The sequence below is a fragment of the Channa argus genome, chromosome 13 (assembly GCF_033026475.1).
Source record: "Channa argus isolate prfri chromosome 13, Channa argus male v1.0, whole genome shotgun sequence".
NCBI lineage: Eukaryota > Metazoa > Chordata > Actinopteri > Anabantiformes > Channidae > Channa > Channa argus.
The window spans coordinates 489556-513255 of record NC_090209.1 but is presented as its reverse complement, the minus strand read 5'-3'; the positions used below and the strand labels follow the sequence as shown (position 1 = coordinate 513255).

Sequence of the window (23700 nt, the reverse complement as noted above, 5' to 3'; positions counted from 1 at the left end):
ATGCCTCATTATACCACAAGGCCAACATTTAAAGCTTAAGTCAAGGAGTCATAGGAGTCAAGCTAAGGATTAAAATATAATTAGTTCAAAAGAGGTTTTTATTGAGACGTACAAAATCTTAAATTTAGAAACATGCTGCTTAGATTAATGACAGAATCCCCTCCAACACACACACTCACACATTCTTACTTTTGAAAGACTAAGCTTCTCTGAGATGCTCTTTTTCTACCTAATGCTGCTGACCTGTTGTCACTTAACCTCATGTGTTTCAAAATGATCCACCTGATGTTTTTAGCATGACACAGCTTTTCCAGGCTTATGTTGCCTACGTCCCAACTTGAGAGGTGTTGCTTGGATCAAATTGTACGTCTTATACAGCAATGGAATTTTTCGGTAAACAACTGAACTTTTTACTGGAGTCCTTGCATAGAACAGCAGACAACAGTGAATAACACATCCCTCTTTGTGTGATCTGTCTTTTCAAAGTGGATATTTGAAAACAGCTATAACATAATAATTAATCAAACATACTCCGTGGTCATCTGAGACACCACATCAAAGCTGGTGAAGCCTTCATTGGTAAAGTTCTCCTTGTACTGGCCCATTTTAATGGCGTCTAGCCAATCGTCCACTGTGTTGAAAGAGGAGAAGTCTGGAATGCTGCGATCCAGCAGAGGTAAGTGAACACTGGGGAACAGAAGGAAGAGAAAGGAGGAACGTGAGTAGTAGATTTGTGTGGAGTAAAGCTTTTTCACACTGGGAAATGATAAAGGTGCTTTTTACTCTACCTAGATGAGAGCGGTGTCATGGCCTTGAGGCTGTTGGGGTTACGGATCATCTTGTCCAAGGTGCTGACGATCTGGCTGAATTTGGGCCGATTGTTGCGGTCTTTCTGCCAGCAGTCCAGCATCAGCTGATGCAGTGCACTGGGACAATCCATAGGTGGCGGCAACCTATAGTCCTGCTCTATGGCATTGATAACCTATGGGAATTTCCATGAAAAGTAATTCTCCTAGACTTAGAGAACATGAATACAATGGGCAAGAACCTGATTCAGGAACAGATCTGACGTTCAGTCAAGTTCACAAATAAAATGGAGCCAGGATTTGGCTTTTTATTGTGTTGACTCAGCAGGAAACTACTCTTTGTACTTCAGATGTGCTTTTCCAAATAAGCTACAGTAGCTAGCTACCACTTTGTATAATAGTAACCTTGTTTTGTTACCAGTTACAGATAAAATTTGTGGTGTCCCCACTATAAAACAGAAATTCCTGCCTTCACAAAAAGGCTGTTTTTTGACAGGAAACTGACGCTGTAAAGTGCATTAATTGAGTCAATACTGGAAAGTTGTCCAACCAGTAAACATCTGAAATATTGGAACTGTGGGCTGTGTGAACTACAACTGTATTTAAATTTCCTTTTACTAACTGGATTACAAACAAGTTCTGTACTAGTTTCTTCTGCTAAAGCCCCTTATAACACCTTTTCAAATTTGACTGTATTTGTCTCTAAGAGCAAATCATCAAAGACACAGGTTCATCACCTTTTCAGACAGTTATGTGGTGTGTTCTAAAATATACAAGGTTTCACTCACATCTTGATTGCTCATGTCCCAGTAGGGCCTCTCTCCATATGACATCACCTCCCACATCACTATGCCATAGCTCCAGCAATCACTAGAGGAGGTGAACTTTCTGTATTGAATGGCCTCTGGAGCTGTCCACCGGATGGGAATCTTCCCACCCTGGAAAAAAAAACTTCAGATGTAGGTTGTTGAACTGCAAAAATGTGTTTCAGGACACCTGGCACGAATAAACTGTTTTTTACAAGAAATAACTCGTTAATGATGACATTGCTATGGTAAAGTTTGATTTAGTTAGATCATGGCTTAGATAGAACATGTGTCATGGTTGTGAATGAAGATGCAGGGCTCTCTTACAGACCAAATGTCTCAGTGCTTTACTTGCCTCCAAGTGGAAGAAAGTTCATGTGCCATATACAGCCAATATACATGGCTGTATATTTATTGACTTTCTGTCTTTGCTCTTGTCTTGTCAGTCTCTCTGTCCCTTCTGCAGAGAAATGCCCTCATGTGTCTTATTTCTTCTATTCATTAGTTGTCTTTCTCCCTTTCTGTCTTCCCCTCTCTCTCTGTCTCTTTCTGCAGGTGTCCCCCGGCTTTGGAGCTGTGTGTTTTCCAGTGTGCAGCTACTGGTCCTACCAACCTGCCCGATGTTTTGTTTTTGCTTTTGTTGCTCTTTTCTTTTCACTTTCCACTCACCCCAGCTGGCCAAGGCAGATGGTCGCCCACCCTGAGCCTGGTTCTGCTGGAGGTTTTTTCTGTTAATGGGAGTTTTTCCTCTCCACTGTTGCCTAGGGCTTGTTCAAGGGGCATTCGTTGGGTTTTCTCTATACATCTTTGTAGTCCTGCCTTTGTTATGTAAAGTGCCTTGAGATGATTTTGTTTTGAATTGGCACTATAGAAATAATGTTGAATTGAACTGAATAATATCTCTGACTACAGAAAGGAGTGTTGGGAGGCAGGAAGAAAAAAGATCAACACAGGGCTTAATGAATCAGTACAGAGCCTTCAAAATAGATAAACTGCATATTATTCGAAATAGAGCAAAGAAAAGTATTTTCTTTAAATACACTTCTTTCATTCATGTCTTCAAACAACACATGCATTTGAAAGTGATTTTAGAAAATGTCTACAAACACATGTAAAACTTCTGCAATTTCAAATAAATTACTGAAAGCCTGGTATTGTTGCTGATGAAAGGGCATTTGGAATATAGGAGATTAAATATGCACAGATGCTATATAAGTAAAGTTGAATTGAACTGAATCTGTAAGCCTGCACTTTCAGCATTTCACTCACATGTGAAATGCTGAAAGTGCAAATTAAATAAATATTTTAGTGCATGTTCCAGTGACTCAACCGCATTCATTTTGGCACATTAACAGAACAGTGGAAATTATACTTGTAGTGTTCATGCTTCAGTCTCCCTTTTCTGTGTCTGCTCTCCTTGACCGAGGGTGGGGCTCAGCCGCTCGACACATAGCAGCAGGGGAACAGAGGGAGCCCTGATGAGGTGAGACTTGAGTAGTTTACCATCCTAAATTGTTACACTTGACTTGTAGGGACAGAGGATCAGTGAGTAACATTCATCAATGTATATAGATTATAGATCATTTAAAGAAACTAAATCTATATTGTCACCCTAATGTTGGAGAAATCAATGATCACTCAGTTGTCAGTTTATTGGATACACTTACATCTGTCTAATCCAACTGTCTTAATGTAATGTTGTATTTATCTGATGCAACAACAACTAACCCTTAACCCTAAATAACAACGTCAACCTCCTCCTCTGTTTTTAAAGGATGTGAACTTTTTGGAAGTAGTATGTAACATCTTTCCAGTGACTACAGATGAAAAAAAGCTTCTCAGCCAAATCTGGGTCAATTTCAGTAAATTTCATTAATGTGCAAAATACACTAAACAAAAAAAAACCTTTGTGAAACACTATTAATAACAAACTGTTTTAAATCTTTTAGAAGATCTGCTCGCGTCTGGTAAAGTGGCCTATACACTCACCAAAGCACTGGTGTATGTGGGGTCTGAAGTATCATCCTCAAGGAATCGTGACAGGCCAAAGTCAGACACTTTGCACACCAAGTTACTGTTGACCAGGATGTTTCTAGCTGCCAAGTCTCGATGGACATAGTTCATGTCACACAGGTACTTCATTCCCGATGCTATGCCACGCAGCATTCCCACGAGCTGGATCACCGTGAACTGACCATCATTTTGCTTGAAGAAGAAGAAAAAAACTGAAAGTTAGTGTTGTGACCTTGTCAAATGACTGAACGAGTCAAATTTCCATTAACCACATGGAGAGTAACCTTTTAGGCTTGGGATCAACATTTTTGTCTGCATACCTGTCTTTAGCATCGCAATTGTTAATGCAGTTCATGTAGGCTCACAGGCTTTGGCTGCTACTCTTCATTAGCACAGAACAAGCAGGACAGTTTGGCACTGGCTGAAGTCTTTGTGATATGTTCAAGTGTGACTTGTCAGCTCAGAAGAAGCTGATGTGAGGACAGATGCTAGTCCTTTGGTGTGTCATGGTATTTACATACAACTAAATTCACATTAACCTGTCCTTTGAAATAAAAAGACTGGAAACTCAAAAACTTGAAACATGTGCACCACAATACAGGAGCAGATAAGTGGCCGAGACAACTTTGTCATTAATTTGTTTGTATTTACCCTGAGGAATGAGTCAAGGGATCCATTCTCCATGAACTCAGTAATGATCATCACAGGGCTACTCTTGGTCACCACGCCCTCCAAATGAATGATGTTTGGATGGTCAAATTGGCCCATGATTGATGCCTCACTCAGGAAGTCCCTCCTCTGGCGTTCAGTGTATCCAGCTTTCAGGGTCTTAATAGCAACGAGGATCTCTCTTTTCCCAGGTTGCCGGAGGTTTCCACTGCACACTTCACCAAACTCGCCTGTTAAATGAAGTTAAATGAAGAAATCAAACTATAGTAATATCAAAGTAATGACCTTGGGAATTATACACAAGCTGTGTATCTTATTACATGTTGTGTAGATTTGGAATAGCAAGCCCTGATACACTGAGCTCTGCGTACCCTCAGAATTCAGCTGCTCCCATAAGCACAGAAACAGTCCAGTTGTAAACGTCATTCTCTGATACATGACACCATTTCCCGTGTTGTCTACATGTTTGTATTACCTGCACCAATCACTTGTTCAATCTTTACAAATGAAATGTCGATCTCCTTGGCAAACTCTCTCACTGCTTCATTTGGGTCTTCATACGTGAAGGGGTCGATATAGATCTTCATTCCTGGTGACACTTCAAAAGAGAGAGAGAGAGAAGGGACAGCAACAGCTATACACACAAACACACACAAACCTGCAACATTAAACCAGGTAGCAGTGATAACAACATCATGTCAAACAGTGTAACAGTGGGCTACTTACTGTGTCCACTAGTGTAGTGCTGAAGTTTGTCTGTGTATTCTGATTCTGTTCTGTCTGAACCTCTCCTGCTGGGAACAAACATACAGAAACTTCCATTTCAAACCGACTCAATCAGACTCACCTTCTCTCTTTTCACATTTTACTGCTGTAACTTGTGCTTTTCATTCTCCCCATTAATTTACACAGAATATTTATTTTATCATCATGCTGCCCCAACCATGCTTCACTATAGTGATGGTATTAGCAGTGGCTAGTTCCTGCCAGACATAATGTTGGAGATCTCCTTGAAGAGTTAAAACCTGGGTTTTAAGGAGTATTTGCCCTAATTCTCGGAAAGTTACTTAAATGTTGTTAACTAACACTAACATAAAGGTCTGGTTGATGAAGTGTTATTGAGATGTTTGTACTTTTGTCAGGTTTTCCAATCAATGCAGAGAACCTCTGAAGTTCTGGTCATTGGGTTGCTGGTCATCTCCCTGAAGAAGGAGGTGGTTACAGACTTGTTCCATTTGACAGTTATTGACATCACCATTCCCCTGGGAACTAGGAGTAGTTTTATTCTGACCCCCCACAAAATGTTTTCATGGAGAGTTCCTTAACTTTCATGACTTGGTTTTTGTTCCTGACATGCAGTCTGGATTGTGAACCTTTGGTTACACAGGTGTAGTCCATTGTCCAATCAGTATGCCTCAGGTAGACACAATAGACACATCTGAATGAAAAATTAAAGCTAACAGGAGACAATTTACATACATTTCTATAATTCTAAATACATTGTTTGCCATGTTGGATTATTGCACGTAGACTGATGGTATCAGTTTTTTAAAAGACATGGGACTGGAAAAAGTGAACGGTTGTGAATATTTTAAGTGTCCCTCCTTGTTAGCTCTCACTAACACCATTACGCTATTATTATGTTACCACTAACACATGGATGAGAGAGGACTGTCAACATCTTTTCAGCTTTTCTTTCATGGCACAATAAGTGTGTGGTTTAGTTTACTGTAGAGAATTATCATCTGACAGCTAGAAATTGGCCTTCCAAAGTGATACACTGTATTCTGTTAAAGAGAAACTCAAGTTATGTAGCTTCGTGGCTTGTAACATTACTGGCTCACCTGCGGCAGACAATGATGAAGACAATGATGGCAATGATGAAGACCACCCCTGCAGCAGCTGAACCAATGATGAGGGGCAGTTTTTCCTGGATAGTGGAGTTATATTCTTCTACAGGGCAAAAAACAAACAAAGAAATGTGACGGATTTTCAAATAAAGATTCCTAAAAACATCTCCTCAAGTGGAAGAGGACACCAGTTCCAGAAGTGTTTAGCATAGAACAAGGTTTTCTTTTTTTAATGTTTTAATCAACATAATAATTTATTAATATATAGCTAATACAAAAATCATGATCAGAAGTAACAAAAATGGTCAGAGTGTATAAAAAAGTTATAGTAAAATAACAAAAATGACATTGATAAACCCCTTGATAAATAAATACATTTCTGATCTTCTTTTCCTTTCAGCTGTTCCTTTCAGGGGTCATCACAGCGAATCATGTAAATGGTAAATGTTCTGCACTTATGTAGCGCTTTTCAACCTATGGGCACTCAAAGCGCTTTACACTGCTTCTTATTCACCCATTCACACTCACACACACTGACGGTGGAGCTGCTATGCAGCTGGCCAACACTCACCAGGAGCAACTAAGTTGGGGTTCAGTGTCTTGCTCAAGGACACTTTGACATGTGACCGGAGGAGGTGGGGATTGAACCAACAACTGTGAGATTGGTGGACAACCGCTCTACCTTCCTGCGCACAGTGTCTCCGTCTAACTCTGTCCTCTGCATCCTCTTCACTCACACCAACTAACTTCATGTCCTCTCTCACTACATCCATAAATCTCCTCTTTGGTCTTCCTCTAGACCTCCTGCCTGGCAGCTCCAACCTCAGCATCCTTCTACCAATATATTCACAGTTTCTCCTCTGAACATGTCCAAACCACCTCAATCTGTCCTCTCTGACTTTATCTCCAATACATCTAACATGAGCTGTCCCTCTGATGTACTCATTCCTGATCCTGTCCATCCTCGTCACTCCCAAAGAGAACCTCAACGTCTTAAGCTCTGCTACCTCCAGCTCTGCCTCCTGTCTTTTCTTCAGTGCCACTGTCTCTAAGCCGAACAACATCTCTGGTCTCACCACCGTCTTGAACATCTTTCCTTTCATTTTCACTGATACTGTTTTATCACACAACACACCTGACACTTTTCTCCACCTGTTCCAACCTGCCTGCACTCGCCTCTTCACCTCTTTTCCACACTCTCCGTTGCTCTGAACCTTTGACCCTAAGTACTTAAAGTCCTGCACCTTCTTCACCTCTGCTCCCTGTAACCTCACCGTTCCACCTGGGTCCCTCTCATTCACACACATGTATTCTGTCTTACTGCGGCTAAGCTGCATTCCTCTGTTTTCATGAGCAAACCTCCACCTCTCTAGATTTTCCTCCACCTACTCTCTGCTCTCACTGCAAATCACAATGTCATCTGCAAACATCATAGTCCAGGGAGATTCTTGTCTAACCTCATCTGTCAGTCTGTCCATCACCAGAGCAAACAAGAAGGGGCTCAGAGCCGATCCTTGATGCAGACCCACCTCCACCTTGAACTCCTCTGTCACACCTACAGCACCTCACCACTGTCTTACAGCTCTCATACATGTCCTGCACCACTCTAATATACTTCTCTGCCGCTCCAGACGTCCTCATACAATACCACAGCTCCTCTCTCTGCACCCTGTCATACGCTTTTTCTAAATCTACGAAGACACAATGCAACTCCCTATGACCTTCTCTGTACTTCTCCATCAGCATCCTCAAAGCAAATACTGCATCTGTTGTTCTCTTTCTAGGCATGAAACCATATTGCTGCTCACAAATGTTCACCTCTGCCCTTAGCCGAGCTTCCACTACTCTTTCCCACAACTTCATTGTTTGGCTCATCAGCTTTATTCCTCTGTAGTTGCCACAGCTCTGCTCATCTCCCTTGTTCTTAAAAATTGGTACCAGTACACTTCTCCTCCAGTCCTCAGCATCCTCTCACTCTCCAAGATCTTGTTAAACAAACTAGTCAGAAACTCTACTGCCACCTCTCCTAGACACTTCCATACCTCCACAGGTTTGTCATCAGGACCAACTGCCTTTCCACTCTTCATCCTCTTCAATGTCCTCCTCACTTCACTCTTACTAATCTTTGCTACTTCCTGCTCCACACCAGTCACCTCTTCTACTCTTTGTTCCCTTTCATTTTCCTCATTCATCAACTCTTCAAAGTTCTCCTTCCATCTTCCCATCACACTCCTGGCACCTGTCAATACATTTCCATCCCTATCTTTAATCACACTAACCTGCTGCACATCCTTCCCATCTCTATCTCTTTGTCTGGCCAACCTGTACAAATCCACCTCTCCCTCTTTAGTGTCCAACCTAACATACAAGTCCTCATATGCTCTTTGTTTGGACTTTGCCACCTCTACCTTCACCTTACGCTGTATCTCCCTGTACTCCTGTCTACTCTCTTCAGTCCTTTCAGTGTCCCACTTCTTCTTAGCTAACTTCTTTCCCTGTATACACTCCTGAACTTTCTCATTCTACCACCAAGTCTCCTTGTCCACTTTCCTCTTTCCAGATGACACACCGAGTACTTTCCTACCTGTCTCCCTGATCAAATTAGCTGTAGTGGTCCAGTCATCTGGAAGCACCTCAAAACCACCCAGAGTCTGTCTCAGCTCCTCCCTGAAAACTACACAACATTCTTCCTTTTTCAACTTCCACCACTTCGTCTTCGTCTTTGTCCTCTTCATCTTCCTCCCCACCAGTGTTCCTGTCACCTATATGTTCTTTGAAATCTGCACCAATCACCACTCTCTAACCTCTGGGGATGCTCTGAATCACTTTATCTAACTCACTCCAGAATTACTCTGGAGTGAGTTCTAACTTACATCCTACCTGTGGGGCATAACCACTGATAACATTGAACATCACACTTTCAATTTCTTCAGACTCATCAACCTGTCTGATACTCTTTTCACCTCTAGAACATTCCTCTCAAACTCCTCTTTCAGTATAACTCCTACTCCATTTCTCTTCCTATCTGACCCATGGTAGAACAACTTGAACCCTGCTCCTAAGCTTCTAGCCTTGCTACCTTTCCACCTGGTCTCCTGGACACACAGTATGTCCACCTTCCTTCTCTGCATCATGTCGATCAACTCCCTAGCCTTCCCTGTCATAGTACCAACATTCAAAGTCCCTACTGTCAGTCCTATATTCTTAGCTTTCCTCTTCTCTCTCTGACTACGAACAAACCTTCCTCCTCTCCTTCTTCAACCAACACTAGTCCAAAAAAATACATTTCTGATGAAGGAAACTTACTGGATGTGCATAAAAAATTATGTTGATGAAAAAATCTTTGCAACACTATTAGAAAACACCTGCAGAAATTACAACTGACAGTCAATCTTACCTTCAGTCATAGTTTGGAAGTACATCTTGCCACTAAAGCGTCCAAACCCAGCAACAGTTCGAGCCCGAACCTGAAAGACGTAGATAGTTCCCGGCTTCAAGCCTCGTATGATTGCAGTGTTGGTCTGACTCCTTGTTAGGGTCGAGTTCCACTCTGCCTGGCTCTAAAACACATGCATTTGAAATAAAAAATCGGGAAAACATTTATTAACTTTTTTTTACAGTATATCAGTCACCAGAGCAGTAAAATCAGGAGACATGATCTATGTATGACCTGAAAAAGCCCATTATTTTAATTGGCGACTAACTCACATTAGCATTTCATACCTTCTCATAGTACTGCAGTTCATAGTCTAGGATAACTCCATTGGGCTGATCAGGCTGGGACCAGGATAGAGTGATGCTGCTAGGGGTTCTGCTGATCTGGTGGATGATGGACACTGCTGATGGTGCTGAAGTCAAATTATGGAGAAGCAAATTTAGATGCTGTACAGAAAATACTGACAGGTAACTAAAAGTTAACTAACCTTCTCCTGACGACACAATAAATCATTGAGTTACCATTAAAGTGACTTTAGCCCATGTAAAATGTTGGGTTGGCCTTACCAGCCTGGTTGGTGGTGATGTTGACAGATGTGTATTGTGGTGAATAAGGACTCTGGTCAGACACTCCGTTGACAGCCTGGATTTCTAAGGTATACTGAGTGTGAGCCAAAAGGTCGCTGATATGAACGTGGGTGTCAGTCAAACCAAGCTGACGTGGAACAAACTGCACGTTGTCTCCACAGCGAGTGCAGCCTCCCCTCCCACTGCCACAGCTCTTACATATGATGTTGTAGACGACATCTTCTCGACCACCACCCTCCTGTGGTGGGCTCCACTCTAGCCTCAGAGACGTCTCATTAACTATAGAGATGACATTTTGTGGAGCTGATGGAACAGCTGGAAGACATTGGGAGAGCAGAAAATTATACAGTACTTTAGCAATTTTATGACGATCCAATTACTGTAACAATCACTGTATACATAGTTATTAAACCGTGAACTCCTGCCTTTATTTATGCTTTCAGTAAAATTTGTATTGAAGCAAAACAAATAAACAAACAAACAAATAAATAAATACATTTACCAAAACCACTCATGTTTTGCTTTCATTGTGAATTCCCAAAAGAACTTTTCTGTTTCAGAGCTAATTTCAGCAAACTAACGGTACTTTCTTTCTCTACTGTTATGAAATCAGTATAAAGGAGGTAACAGTGCGCTTCCCCGATACTTCTTGTTGTTGTTCTTACACTTCATCTTTTTAGACATCTTTAACAAAATTCAAAGAACTCCCACATTGGCGAGCTAACTTTATCAGCTGGGGGAACTCCCCCAGCGTGATTATATGTGGCACTAGCAGTAACTAACTACACAGAGGTGGCTGTAGATCATTTGGTAAGGCAGTCGTCCACGGACCACAGGGTCATTGGTTCAATTGGCTATATGTCAAAGTGTCTCTGGGAAAGATACTGAACCCCCAACAGCCCTTTCCCATCCCCAGCTGTGTAGTGCTGGTCCAAGCCCGGTAGAATTGGGTATGGTTGCGTCAGGAAGGGCATCCTGTGTAAAAACTGTTCCAAATCAACATGTGGACAATGATCTGCTGTGGTGACCCTGAACTCACCGGATAAGCTGAAAGGAGAAAAAAAAACTAGCAGTAACTACACTAACTAGTTACTATGTTACTGTGTAAGTACAATATATCACTAATTATGTTGGCTCTGCATTATGCTGTATTTTGTAACATATCAAAATTGAAATATTTTATACTCTATATTATATATATAATACAGTATTTGTAAACTGTGACACCTCTTGGGTTCTATACTCATGTTCATCTTATATTTGTAAATGATTGTAGTTCTCAGGCTGCAACATAACAAAATTCAAAAAACTGAATGGGGTCTTACAACTTTCTGAATGCCAATACATAGAAATGGGTGCAACACCCACACCATTCTGTTCTCCTTCCCAGGTCGGCAAACCAACGTTTGAGAAAACATATGCATTTGCCAACCTGTAACTGTATTCTGATACACATGGTTCTTAGTTGACTCTGGTTGTAAGACATGTGCAGCAGTATTAGAGCAATTTGGAAACTTTGATCTTTGACATCCCCCCTAAAGACCTGAGGCATGATGTACAATTTCTAGCATCCTTTCTATCAATAAGAAGCTTGTGGGCTTGATAAAATATTAGCATGTGGATCTCAAGGGTAGGAGCTCAGACTTGTAAAAGGAGCTTGGAGAAGAACAGCTGCTCCTTAATTGGAGTCAGTTAAAGTGGGTTTGCATATTGCATATATCCATATGCCTCCTTCTTGAGAAATCTCAGAATCTCTGAATCAGAACACACTGGAGGCTCTTTACACCACATTACCACCACGTGGTAAAACATATTCCAAACTAATAAATGTTGATGTATCATTAAGGGTTAACCACCTGTCAGCACATGCACATGGTGTAACTCAGCTCCAGTGATCTTTGACCCTTATTTTTTTATTATTACTGTACATGTTTTTTTCATAATTTCCATAATTATATAATAATCAGTATTGTTTAAAATACATTGTTTTGTTAGTGGAGTACTAATGTTTTGTACTTTGAGTAAAATGTAAATAATCTGCATAGTACTTTTGCTTGAGTAAAAGATTGGAAGTGTTACTTGTAGTGAAAGTTTTTTAGGACAATGCTTGTGTTTTTAGTTGAGCATTGAGTTTGTGTACTTGTCTGCTAAATGACTAAATGTAAATGTACTTCTACCACCTCTGCCCACAGTGTTTAACATTTTGCCGTGTATGGTGCTGTGTAGCTCATAGTGGCCATGCTGATACTTCCTCCATTACATTATTAGCACTAGCATTGTTAATATTGTTGCTGATTGTTGTATGTCACTTCTGGGCTCACTGTCCTACTACAAGCTGGTGTTTGCAACACATGTGGTGCTGTCCATGAATGTGGTGTTGCAGTTGTTGGTGTATACATACTGGTACAAGGCATCTGTGGAGGGTCGAAGTCAGTGCGGTAGTAGTTACTGCGACAGACACAATTAGTTGCTCCTTCACTGGTGGTTCTGCTGTTAATGGGGCACTGCAAACAATTGTGGTCTCCCTGTGCAGCCTTAAAGAAGCCTGATGTGCATGCTATAAAGGAGGAATACAAGGTGTACAGAGAAAATAGGGACAGGACAGAAAAAGAAAAAATAAGAGCAGTAAGCATAGGAAAAATAATCACGGGGTGATCATACGTACTGTGAAAACAAGAAAAAATGGAAAAGCTAAATCAATGGTGTCTTTATAATTGCTGTCTCTTTATGGTGACTGTGGTGCAGGAAGGTAGAGAAGGTAGAGAAGGTAGAGAAGGTAGAGAAGGTAGAGAAGGTAGAGAAGGTAGAAAGGTAGAGAAGGTAGAGAAGGTAGAGAAGGTAGAGAAGGTAAAGAAGGTAGAGAAGGTAGAGAAGGTAGATTGTCCACCAATCTCACAGTTGTTGGTTCGATCCCCGGCTCCTCTGGTCACATGTCAAAATGTACTTGAGCAAGACACTGAATTTAGTCGCTCTCATTGAGTGTTGGCAAGCTTCATAGCAGTTCCCCCATTGGTGTGTATGTGATTGTGAATACAAGAAGCAGTGTAAAGTGCTTTGAGTACCATTAGTTAGAAACACGCCATATAAGTGCAGACCAATTACCATTTATCTATATTCCCTCACAGAGCCAATGTATAATCATTATAACCACATCTGTATCTCATAAATACATAATAAATTTATTCTGTAAAGTGCCCTGAGATGACTTTGTTGTGAATTTGCGCTATATAAATAAAGTTGAATTGAATTGAATAAAGATCAGCTTATTGCAATGTCTCCTTTGTAATGCGATTGTAGTACAGTCAAAACATTATCAACTTAAATGTATCTTTGCACTTTAATTAATGCCTTTACTGTGTATATTAAGTTGGAAAGTCACACATCGCCATCTCACCATCATAACCTGTTTTGCTATGACATACAACATAACTAACTGTGGTTTGCTAACTGTCTTGTCTGTGAGGATGTACATGATTCATTACTGTTGCTTTTTAGGACCAAAAGACATAACCATCAGTTCTCACTTAAAACCGTGGTTCTACTTAGATAAAAGTTTTACAAAGACTGCACTTGTCTTTGTGTATGAGGATGGTCATTTAAAGTTGGGGCTGCACTACAGAACTAACAAATTCAATGGAGGTACATCAATTTTGCCAAAACGTATATTTTTCAGGCAAAGCAATAGTTGATGATGTCTCCAAGTTTCGGAGAATAAGTTTGTTTTTCTCTCTAACAGCAAGAATATAAATTAATGAGAGTCTCTCTAACTGGACAGGGCTACAATTAGAATGTAGACAGGGCTACTGCCCTGTCAAACAATTAAACCAGGCTATTAGAGAAGAGGTTAATCTCTAATAAAATCTCTCTATATGTGGATGGTGTGCTAATGACAATAAAAATCCTGAAATTGATTTACTACTAATGAACATCTTGAGCAAATGTGGCCACTATACTGTAAACACACACAACAAAACTTTAGTTTTTACTATACTTTACTTTTTCACAGATACTGAGACAGATAAAGAAAATCGATAAGTCAAACTCCAAGAGTACCTAAAAGACCTAGATGTAGATTTTTACTTTCAAATTGAGAAGAATTGGCCTGTTTTTCACCTGGATATCTCCTTTAAGTTAAACATTAAACAAATCTGTTATCACACTACTGCAAGGAACCTTGAAGTTATTTTTGACCAGGATTTGTCCTTTACCTCACATATAAAACAAATCTCTAATCTTCTTCCACCTACGGAACATTGCCAAAATTAGGAGCATCCTGTCTCAAAGTGATACCGAAAAACTGGTCCATGCATTTGTTACCTCTAGGTTGGACTACTGTAATTCCCTACTTTCAGGATGCCCCAGTAACTCCCTAAAGAGCCTGCAATTAATCCAAAATGCTGCAGCAATAGTGCTGACTGGAACTAGCAAGAGAGATCATATTTCACCTTCACTAGCTTCTCTCCATTGGCTTCCCATTAAATTTAGAATAGAATTTAAAACTCTGCTTCTTACATATAAAGCTCTGAACGGTCAGGCTCCATCATATATAGAAGACCTCATAGCACCATATCATCCCAGTAGACCACTTCGCTCTTAGAATGCAGGCCTACTTGTGGTTCCCAGAATTTCCAAAGGTAGAATGGGAGGTAGAGCCTTTAGCTATCAAGCTCCTCTCCTGTGGAACCAGCTCCCAGTTCAAATTCGGGAAGCAGACACCCTCTCTACTTTTAAGTCTAGGCTTAAAACCTTCCTTTTTAATAAAGCATATAGTTAGTTATAGTTATGCTGCCATAGGCTTAGACTGCTGGGGAACCCACCCCCTGATGCACTGAGCTCCTTTCCTCCTCTTGTCCCTCTCTCCTCTTCTCTCATCCCAGAATTGTCACTACTGTATGTCATTAACTATGTCTGTTTTCTCCCGTAGTTGTCTTTCTTCCTCTCTGTCCCTTTCTGCTGTGTGTTTTCCAGTGTGCAGCTACTGGTCCTACCAACCTGCCCGATGTTTTGTTTTTGCTTTTGTTGCTCTTTTCTTTTCTCTCTTCACTTTCCACTGACTCCGACCGGTCAAGGCAGATGGTCGTCCACCCTGAGCCTGGTTCTGCTGGAGGTTTCTTCCATTAAAGGGAGTTTTTCCTCTCCACTGCTTGTTCAAGGGGGATTTGTTGGGTTCTCTCTTTACAACTTGACTTGACTTTATTCTGTAAAGTGCCTTGAGATGACTTTGTTGTTAATTGGCGCTATATAAATAAAGTTGAATTGAATTGAATTAAATTGAATTGAATAGAATTGAAATCTCTGAACTTGTTACTTCTATATTGGACTACTGTAACTCCATACAATTAGGATTTCCCAGTAACTCCATAAAAAGCCACAACTTAATCCAAGAGGATGCAGAAAAATACTGAATGGAATTTGAGAATTAGTATAATTAATATAATCCTTCCGATATACAAAGCCCTTAAGGATTAAGTTCACTTGTAAATCTTCATGATACTGTATTTTTCCACTGAAACCTTTGCTCTAAGAGTAAAATCTGCCTGTGGTTCTGTCAGAGGTTATTTCCCTTACCCACTGTCACCTTAGTAGTTGTTCTAGGGGTATTTGTTGAATTTTCTCTATAAACCTTAAAGGTGATTCATTTACTATGTAACATGCCTTGAGATGATTTTTGTTGTTAAGTCCACATTTTGTCCCAGTGTCACTGGACTGTATTTAGGTTGTAGCACACGCAGGGCTGCAGCGAAAGAATGACTGACAATTCCAAGGTAACAAACTGACCTTTGATGTGTCTTAAAGAGGGAATGTGGAAGCACCATGGCTCTTGGAAGCCCAATCGACACGCAACTTTCTCTACATGAAAAAAGACGGGGAAAACTTGGGACTTTTCAGAATTAATTTTAAGTGTTTTCATTGACCAACATATTTGTAAAAAGAAGACAATTTTGAGTTGGATGCTGCAATGCAGTCAAAAAAGTGTGACAATGGCTAAATAAAGACTGAAAAGCTGAGTAAATATTTACCTAACACTGGTCTGGATGTTTCCAAAATTAGAACATTATTTATTAAAGGGTGAGCGGATCATGATTGGCTATAGAAGTAGGATCCACCAAAGTCTTTATAAGCAAAGTTGGACTGTGGCTCACAACTTTGTGCCAAGCTTGAGACACAGTTTTGTGTTAATAGATTCAGGGATTTCAGGGACATCTCAGTGCACAAAGGTGAAGGTGGAAACCACAAAGTGGTATAAACTGAAAAACCCATAATTTGCAACGGCATGGGGGAGCATCAGTACCCCACAGCATCTGTCTCATGTATGAAAAACACATTAAGTTTAGAGAGACAATCACATATTAAGTTAGACGGATGTCCATTTCAGGACAGTTTCAGGCCTCATTCTGCACATGCTACAACATGCAGCCCTCGTAGCCACATGGCCACGAGGCACCAGAGAATCCCCCCAGGCTATAAAATGGAGCAACATGTAAAGAAGGATCTGTGTTGGATTATATAGAGCTCTGTGTTGGAGCTCTGGGGTGGATTTACAGTAGCGATCAACTCTATTTCCCTGTTTTTTTTTAGTTATTAAAAACCAAGATTCTCCCTCCTTCCGAGCGAACTGTGTTAAACTTGTGCCTTTTATGACATCACATAAGCAACACATAGTCAAACAAAATATAAAATAGCTAGATTTAGCTGACATGGGGAGACTCTGAAGTCAAGTTGAAAACATTTTCAGGTCTGTTGTTAAGACCAACATTGAGCATTTTGATCATGAGATTAGATGCCATGACTGTTCAAGAACCTGGGCTGCAGTTGTTATGTACAGTCTGTTCCATCACAGTTGATGAAGCTTGTAACTCATGCTTCCTCACTAGTCTCCCTCACTTGGTCTTTGAGGACACTCTGCTGTAGGCAGATTTACACACATGCCATATTCCTTCCATTTCTTAATAATAAATGGTAAATGTTCTGCACTTATATAGCGCTTTTCTACCTATTGGTACCCTAAGCAATTTACACTGCTTTGCATTCTTCAAGAATTTATGCCGATCAGCCACAACATCAATACGAACTATTAGTTTTAATATAAAATTATGTTGCTATATGCAAAGAAAATTCTGTTGCTAATCTATAATGATCTAATGAATGCTGATGTATCATTATGGGTTAAGCAGCTCTCGGTACATAGAGTGTGTGGGGTAATAGAGTACATTTTGTCATATGGTTAGATTATTAGCAAACAGTCAAATAAGATGGGCTTATTAAAGAAAACTGAGATGCTTCATCACCCTGAGTTCTGTCTTCAATTCTTCCAAGAACTAGTTAGACTTGACTAAGGAAGAGGGAAAAGTTTGATCACAAGGGATTTCAATCAGCTTCAAATCACTTTACCAACAGTGACCTTTGACCCCTATTTATAATTATTATATGTTTGCCACAATTAGCACAATCAGAATGGTTCAAAATACATTATTTTAATATTGTAGTACTTTTACTTCTGTACTTGAAGTAAAATGTAAATACTCTGCTTAGTATATTTCCTTAATTAACAGATGTGAAGTGCTTGTAGTGGACAATGTTTTTAGGCCAGTACAGTACTTATTCAGCGTGTGTACTACTATTTCTGCACACAGTGCATCACATTTTGCTGTGTATGGGGCTGTGTATCTGCAGACTGCTCAGAGTGGACATGCTGCTCCCTGTTCTCCATGACAATGCTGCAAACGTTTCTCATCTCACAGCGTCTAAAAATACACTCCCAAAGGCCTTTTATTACGTCCTTTGGCCTCCCATAGTGATGCCACGGGTACCCTTTAGTGTCATTATTGGACACTTTGCGAGCACCAGTATTTGATGCCATGGGAACAACTTTGTGTACACACAGAACTGCACAAAAACTTCACGGTAAGGTGAAGTTACAACACAAATTACATAAAGACAACTCCTAACCTAGAAACCTAAGACTTGACACAAACTCAATCAGAATTTAGACTTGACTGAAAATGCTAAGCTAGCTGCCTCCAATGCCATAGAAAAATGAACAAATGAACTTCAAGGCCACATTTTTCAGCAGTCTGAGGACAGAGGACAATCTGCCTAAAAAGATGGATTTAGAGAAATCTTAACTTTACTTTGGGCGAATAAGAGTTCGTAGATTTGTTAAAAGTACACTGAATAGAAATAAAAAATTCAAAAGGTTCATAACAAGTCTTGAAAATATGTCAATATCTGTCTCAACACCAGGACATCTCAAGTGTGGACCAAAGTAGTCCGTCTGACTTGCCTGTATTTTCAAGGCTTGAACCATTGTGCTGGTGTGTTCAAAATTAGTAAATTACAATCATCACAAATTTCTAAATTGACTTGATAAAATCTCCTTCTGACCCAATAAAGGCAAGAAGCATCGCCAAAGAGTTTAAATCTGTTATGACAAGAAAACCATACAGGACTGGGATATAGTAGAGCAGACAGGGAGAGTCCTACCTCTGCAGGTTGTACCATTGTCCACTGCCTCATATCCAGCTTTGCACATGCAGCGTCCGATGGGGACCATCCACTCCCCATCCCCATTACAGTACAGCTTAATGGGTACATCCACCTCTTCACCATTGGGAATACACACCCCTCTGGCTGCCACCAGAGAGGTACTTTCTGCACCAGACAGAGTCTCAGGAAAGACAGCACCATTTTGGATTATACTGGGACATTTCCTGTAGAAGACACGAACCGCGATGAGTGACATACAGGCACCATAATCCTGGAAAGCGAGGTAGAATCCAGTGCGTGAAACAGGTCCAAAGCTCCGAACTTCACTGTTAATCTTCATTATTCGACCACCAAGATCAACCTGAGAAAAGCTTTCATCAGCTGCTATAGTGTCTACTTTCACCCAGGGGTTCTCCATCCAGGGTGGGGATGATTTACTGGCTGTATCCGAGTCAGACTCAAAGTAGTATAGGTTGAAGGTCTCCTTGCAGGAGCCAGGGACATTGGGTAAGGAACTGCAGTCACGCACGGAAAACTTTATCTGGACATGGATGCGCTGAGCACCACGGCGGCGGATGTATTTTGTGCGTACCCAGTTGTTTTGGTTACTATTAAAGACATTGCACACCTGGTATGTTCGGATGGTGTTCATGTTTTCATCATAACCACTAACTTCTTCCCACTAAAAGAGAGCAAAGAAAGAAAACATACAGTGACCCATAACAAATGCACAAAATTCACAAATACAGTAACATTCTTAAGGTAAATGTTCTGCACTTATATAGCACACAATCACAATCACTTCACAGACACTTCGACATGTGACACGAAACTAACAATTTCAAGATTGGTGGACAACCGCTCTACCTTCCTGTGCCACAGTCGCAATTAGTCATCCAACCTTACCAGCTAGGTTGTTTGTCATTGGGTTCAAATTCTATTAGTTTAATCATTATATGTTGAAAACCAACCTACCATCAGCTGAAAATCTGTTTTAATTGTTTCTGTTGTTGCCCATGGGTCTAACTGGTTCAGTAGAGCAACATAATTTTCTACACTGAACCATAAGGTACAATGTTAAAACACTAAAACTAATAGGAATTAGTTAAACATCATTCCACACAATCTCCCCGACCAGCGTGATAGCTGGGAGAGCACTGTTAATGCTGGAAGAAAAAGTTTTTTTCCTTCCACAATTGTTTTGGTTCTTTGCGTTGGCTTGTGTTTCACTGTCACTTTGCAGATACAGTTATTCCCTTAGTTTGTCCACTCCACTGGGTAGAAGAAAGGCATCCCACGGTTTGGAAGCTCAGTGTACTCAAGTCTGGTTTTGGGGGCATTTTTAGGGGCCTTAGCCACTTTGGTAAAATAATTAGTTCAGAGGTTTTCAACCATTAGTCTGTTAAGATAAGAAAGGTGGTCCCTGACTATTCATTCAGGATATAGAATAGAACTCTCCCAAACTATCCTTGGTAGACTGTGTTTTGCTGATGTTGATATAATGTGTCATATAAAATCAATGCAAAAATATTATTTAACTGAGCAGCACCTACAGTAAAAGGAGCTCCCACTTGATTTTGCTAGTAAGTGTAAGTGTTGGCTGCATTCACAAATAACAAACACATACAGTTATCTTAAGCCATTTTCTCATAACAGCAGTGATCCGCAAGTTTTTGATTTTGTTGTTGAAATGAAATTTGTTGTTTTTGTCATATTGTACAATATGATGTCTCATATAAAGTATTTAGATATACATTAAGTAATCGCAGAATAGATACAAAGATGGTTGTTGCCAGCGTCCACAGGTTGTGGCTGATAGTGTTAGTGTCTTGTTTTGTCCCACTCACCCCTTGTGATGGGTAGATGGTCCAGCCCAGTTCTGCTGTTGCTGTTGTTGAATCCATTAGTACTTCTGCCAAAGATCACAGTTAGAGAAAATTATCATTTTTAATTAAAATACATAATGTTATTACAGAATATTATTACATTTCATTATTATACATACATTATTCTCACATACATACATTTTACTTACTGCACTTATTCAATTTAAGCAATAAGTTTAGTAAGTGTAGTTTTTAGGGTATGAAACCAGAATGCAGTTATATAGTGTTGTTCTTTACAGAGTTGCTTCCCATTCACACACACACACACACACACACACACACACACACACACACACACACATTCACACATCAATATTGGTGAAGCTGCTATGCAAGGCACTGGCTTGACCCACCAGGAGTAACTTTGGGTTTAGTGTCTTGTCCAAGAACATTTAGATATTTGAACAGGTGGAGGCGGGGATCAAACCACCAACCTCTAGATCGGTGTTGACTGCTCTTTCATATACAGTAAGTTTCATGTTTCCCCTCAAAATTGAATTTCCTTTGAAATACCACAAATTGATAAATTGCAGTTAAATTGTAAAGTTTGTGAAACAGTAGTCCTCAGTGTTGCCTCGCAGAATGTATTAATAAAGGTATTAATAGCCTAATATTAATTCAAAGCAAAAACTTTTGCCACAAGAAATGGCCTTAAATGTAATGCTGCGTCATGTTATTTATATACAGTCTACACTGTACACATAGTATTATTCCTACAAACTAAATAGTAGCCTAGTATAAGTCACTGTACAATGTTTCGTTGTCCTCACGTTGGATTGGATTTTATTATCTCATGGAGGTCTGGTAAGACTACTGCTACAGTCCCCAGTAATGCGAGTCAGGTCCATGATGCCATCCCCCAAGAAAAAACAACCCCTTTTAGGATGGCGTATGCAACACGTTCAATTATTCACACCGACCTGTGCGTGCTGCTAAGTAAATCTTCCTTCAGGGGCTTGGGGGGAGGTTTGAGATGATTACAGACAATAGCTCATTACTGTCATCTATCATGTCTGCCAGCAGAAGAGGCATGATTCCTTTTTATACACTTAAATGATAATCTTGGTCATTTTCTAAATGAACCATATTGTCTATAACAAAATGAGAAATGTCTTTATTCCAAAATCACTGAAGGACACATTCTTAACAAAATATTGATCTGACTGTTGTGAATGACTGTAATTGCATCACAGAGGTTGAGCATGTTCAGTTCAACTGCTGTACAGTAAATAATGCAAATTTAAGGCGACAAACGTTCACATACTGTGTTTTGGAATCGTGTGAGTGGATGACAGAACCCAGACATGGTTATAAAAGGGAAAAGAAAAGGAATAGGAACAGATCCCTGCAGCACACCTGCTTATCAGCAATAAGAGCTACCTGCCCTCATTTAAAGAGCGAAGACAAGAGGATCTAAAAGTTCTAAGTGTCAAAGGCTGAATTTTGGAGGATTGGTTACTCCTGCAAAACGTTCACAAATGTGTTAATTTAAAGATTATAATCCAATTAGGTTACTTTGTTTCACTAAAGTATCACCATTAATAAACAGCAACTCATTTATATAAAAAGTATTTGTGTTTAGTTGCAAAGCAATACATTTATTAGGAAACATGGTTATTGTATTAACACTTACTGAGGATATTTGTTGAGTTCACTATTGCTTTATTTGAAAAGTTAATTTGATGCCTTTTTAGTTATAAATTGTGTGAACAAGATGAATCTCTTGTAAATGTAGTGTATGTACCACATGTGCAATTCTTGAAAAACATTCATTGCACTCAGATTATCTTTATTTACAGTGACTCTGTGACCTCGAAAACCAACTGGCTTCACCAGTCAGGATTTAGTTGACTTTTTTTTACATTTTAATACATTTAGATTAGTTTGTAAAGCTCTGTTTTCTCTTTATAAAAGGGTCTTGATCTGTTCAAAAATGACAATTGTACTAGAACACGATCCAATAAAAAATAAAAGTGAAATAGTTTAAAGATTCTGTTCACCATCTCCTGTGTTTCTTTTGATTTCCTTAAAGATGAACAAAAGATGGTTGCAATATAGACCTGGCAGATCATCACCAGACAGAGAAGCCTGGCAGGTTGTGATGTGTATAAATGTTACATTGCATGCAAAGAATATGCCTAAACATTATATTACATGTATTACATATCACTGCTATGTCCCAACCGTGATGGTGGCCTGAAATGGGGACACAACAGTACATTTGAAAAACAGTACATCTAGAGTACATCTATCTTTAACCGTTTGTCCTGCCCAGGGACAAACGGGGCTCGAGCTATGTCCCATCCTGGTACATGCTCGTTAGGTCGACAGTCTATGCAGGGCCAACACAATGCATTTTTCAGGCTGTTAGGTGACAGACTGTGGCAATGGGATTGACATGTACCAGATCAGCTTCACCTGTGCTTCCCTTAATATCCACTCCCACATGTTCGACTAATCGCCAAACACATCACCCGACATTCACTGTAAGCACAGGTCCCGAAGACAAATTTGCAGGGCGAATAAATCTGGTACCTGCAACATGGTTCATTTTTAAGTTTGTTTTTTGTTTCCTTCTTCTGTTGGGAGATGATAACCTGCCTTGACTTCCTGTAAATGGTCCAAAAAATGTTTTCACACTAGCCAAACCAAACCATTTATGTCTTAGACCGGCACTGCACATCTGGGGATGGGAATGGGCTGGCTTAGGGGTTCAGTGTCTTGCCCAGAAACACTTCGACTTATAGCCGAGACCGGGAATCTAACCACTGACCGTGTGATCCTTGGACAACTGCCTTACCAACTGAACTACAGCCGTCCCCCATAGACAGTGTATCTTTAAACAAAAAACTGCACTGAGCCAACAGTAAAGTAAACAGGAGAGGAGTGATGTACACTTACACCACGGTGTTGGTTCTGAACAAAAGGTAAAACAAGTGAACATAAACAACTGAATTTACAGAGAGGTGTTCACGTCTGCATGTCCTTCCTGTGTGTTTTCTTTTTTACCGCTTTAAATTAAAGCCTGCAACATACATTAAATTAGATAATTCATTGCATATTGCTTTTATGCATCTTGACAGCATTCAACACCCCAGGCTTAATTATTTAAGCTGCTGTGTCAAAATCACACACACAGCCTGTCAAATCAGAGATTGCA

General features: G+C 40.1%; 1 protein-coding gene across 6 annotated transcripts in view; it reads right to left on the bottom strand.

Annotated features, from left to right (window-relative positions):
• The window catches only part of LOC137140035 (ephrin type-B receptor 2-like), a 45013-nt gene that overhangs the window by 6316 nt on the left and 14997 nt on the right, over positions 1-23700 (bottom strand). Inside the window, exons 2-15 of one of the 6 annotated variants that reach the window (XM_067528078.1) lie at positions 20502-20566; positions 18652-19336; positions 12569-12724; positions 10147-10482; positions 9868-9992; positions 9542-9704; positions 6139-6247; positions 5021-5088; positions 4770-4892; positions 4277-4524; positions 3602-3817; positions 1595-1744; positions 789-982; positions 532-687 (exon numbers count right to left, since the gene is read on the bottom strand). In XM_067528078.1, the coding sequence (XP_067384179.1) occupies positions 532-687; positions 789-982; positions 1595-1744; positions 3602-3817; positions 4277-4524; positions 4770-4892; positions 5021-5088; positions 6139-6247; positions 9542-9704; positions 9868-9992; positions 10147-10482; positions 12569-12724; positions 18652-19336; positions 20502-20566 (2794 nt within the window). Of the gene's footprint in view, positions 1-531; positions 688-788; positions 983-1594; positions 1745-3601; positions 3818-4276; positions 4525-4769; positions 4893-5020; positions 5089-5427; positions 5709-6138; positions 6248-9541; positions 9705-9867; positions 9993-10146; positions 10483-12568; positions 12725-18651; positions 19337-20501; positions 20567-23700 lie in introns of those variants that run through there. The other 5 variants (XM_067528079.1, XR_010916421.1, XR_010916420.1 and 2 more) reach the window with 5 other exon arrangements.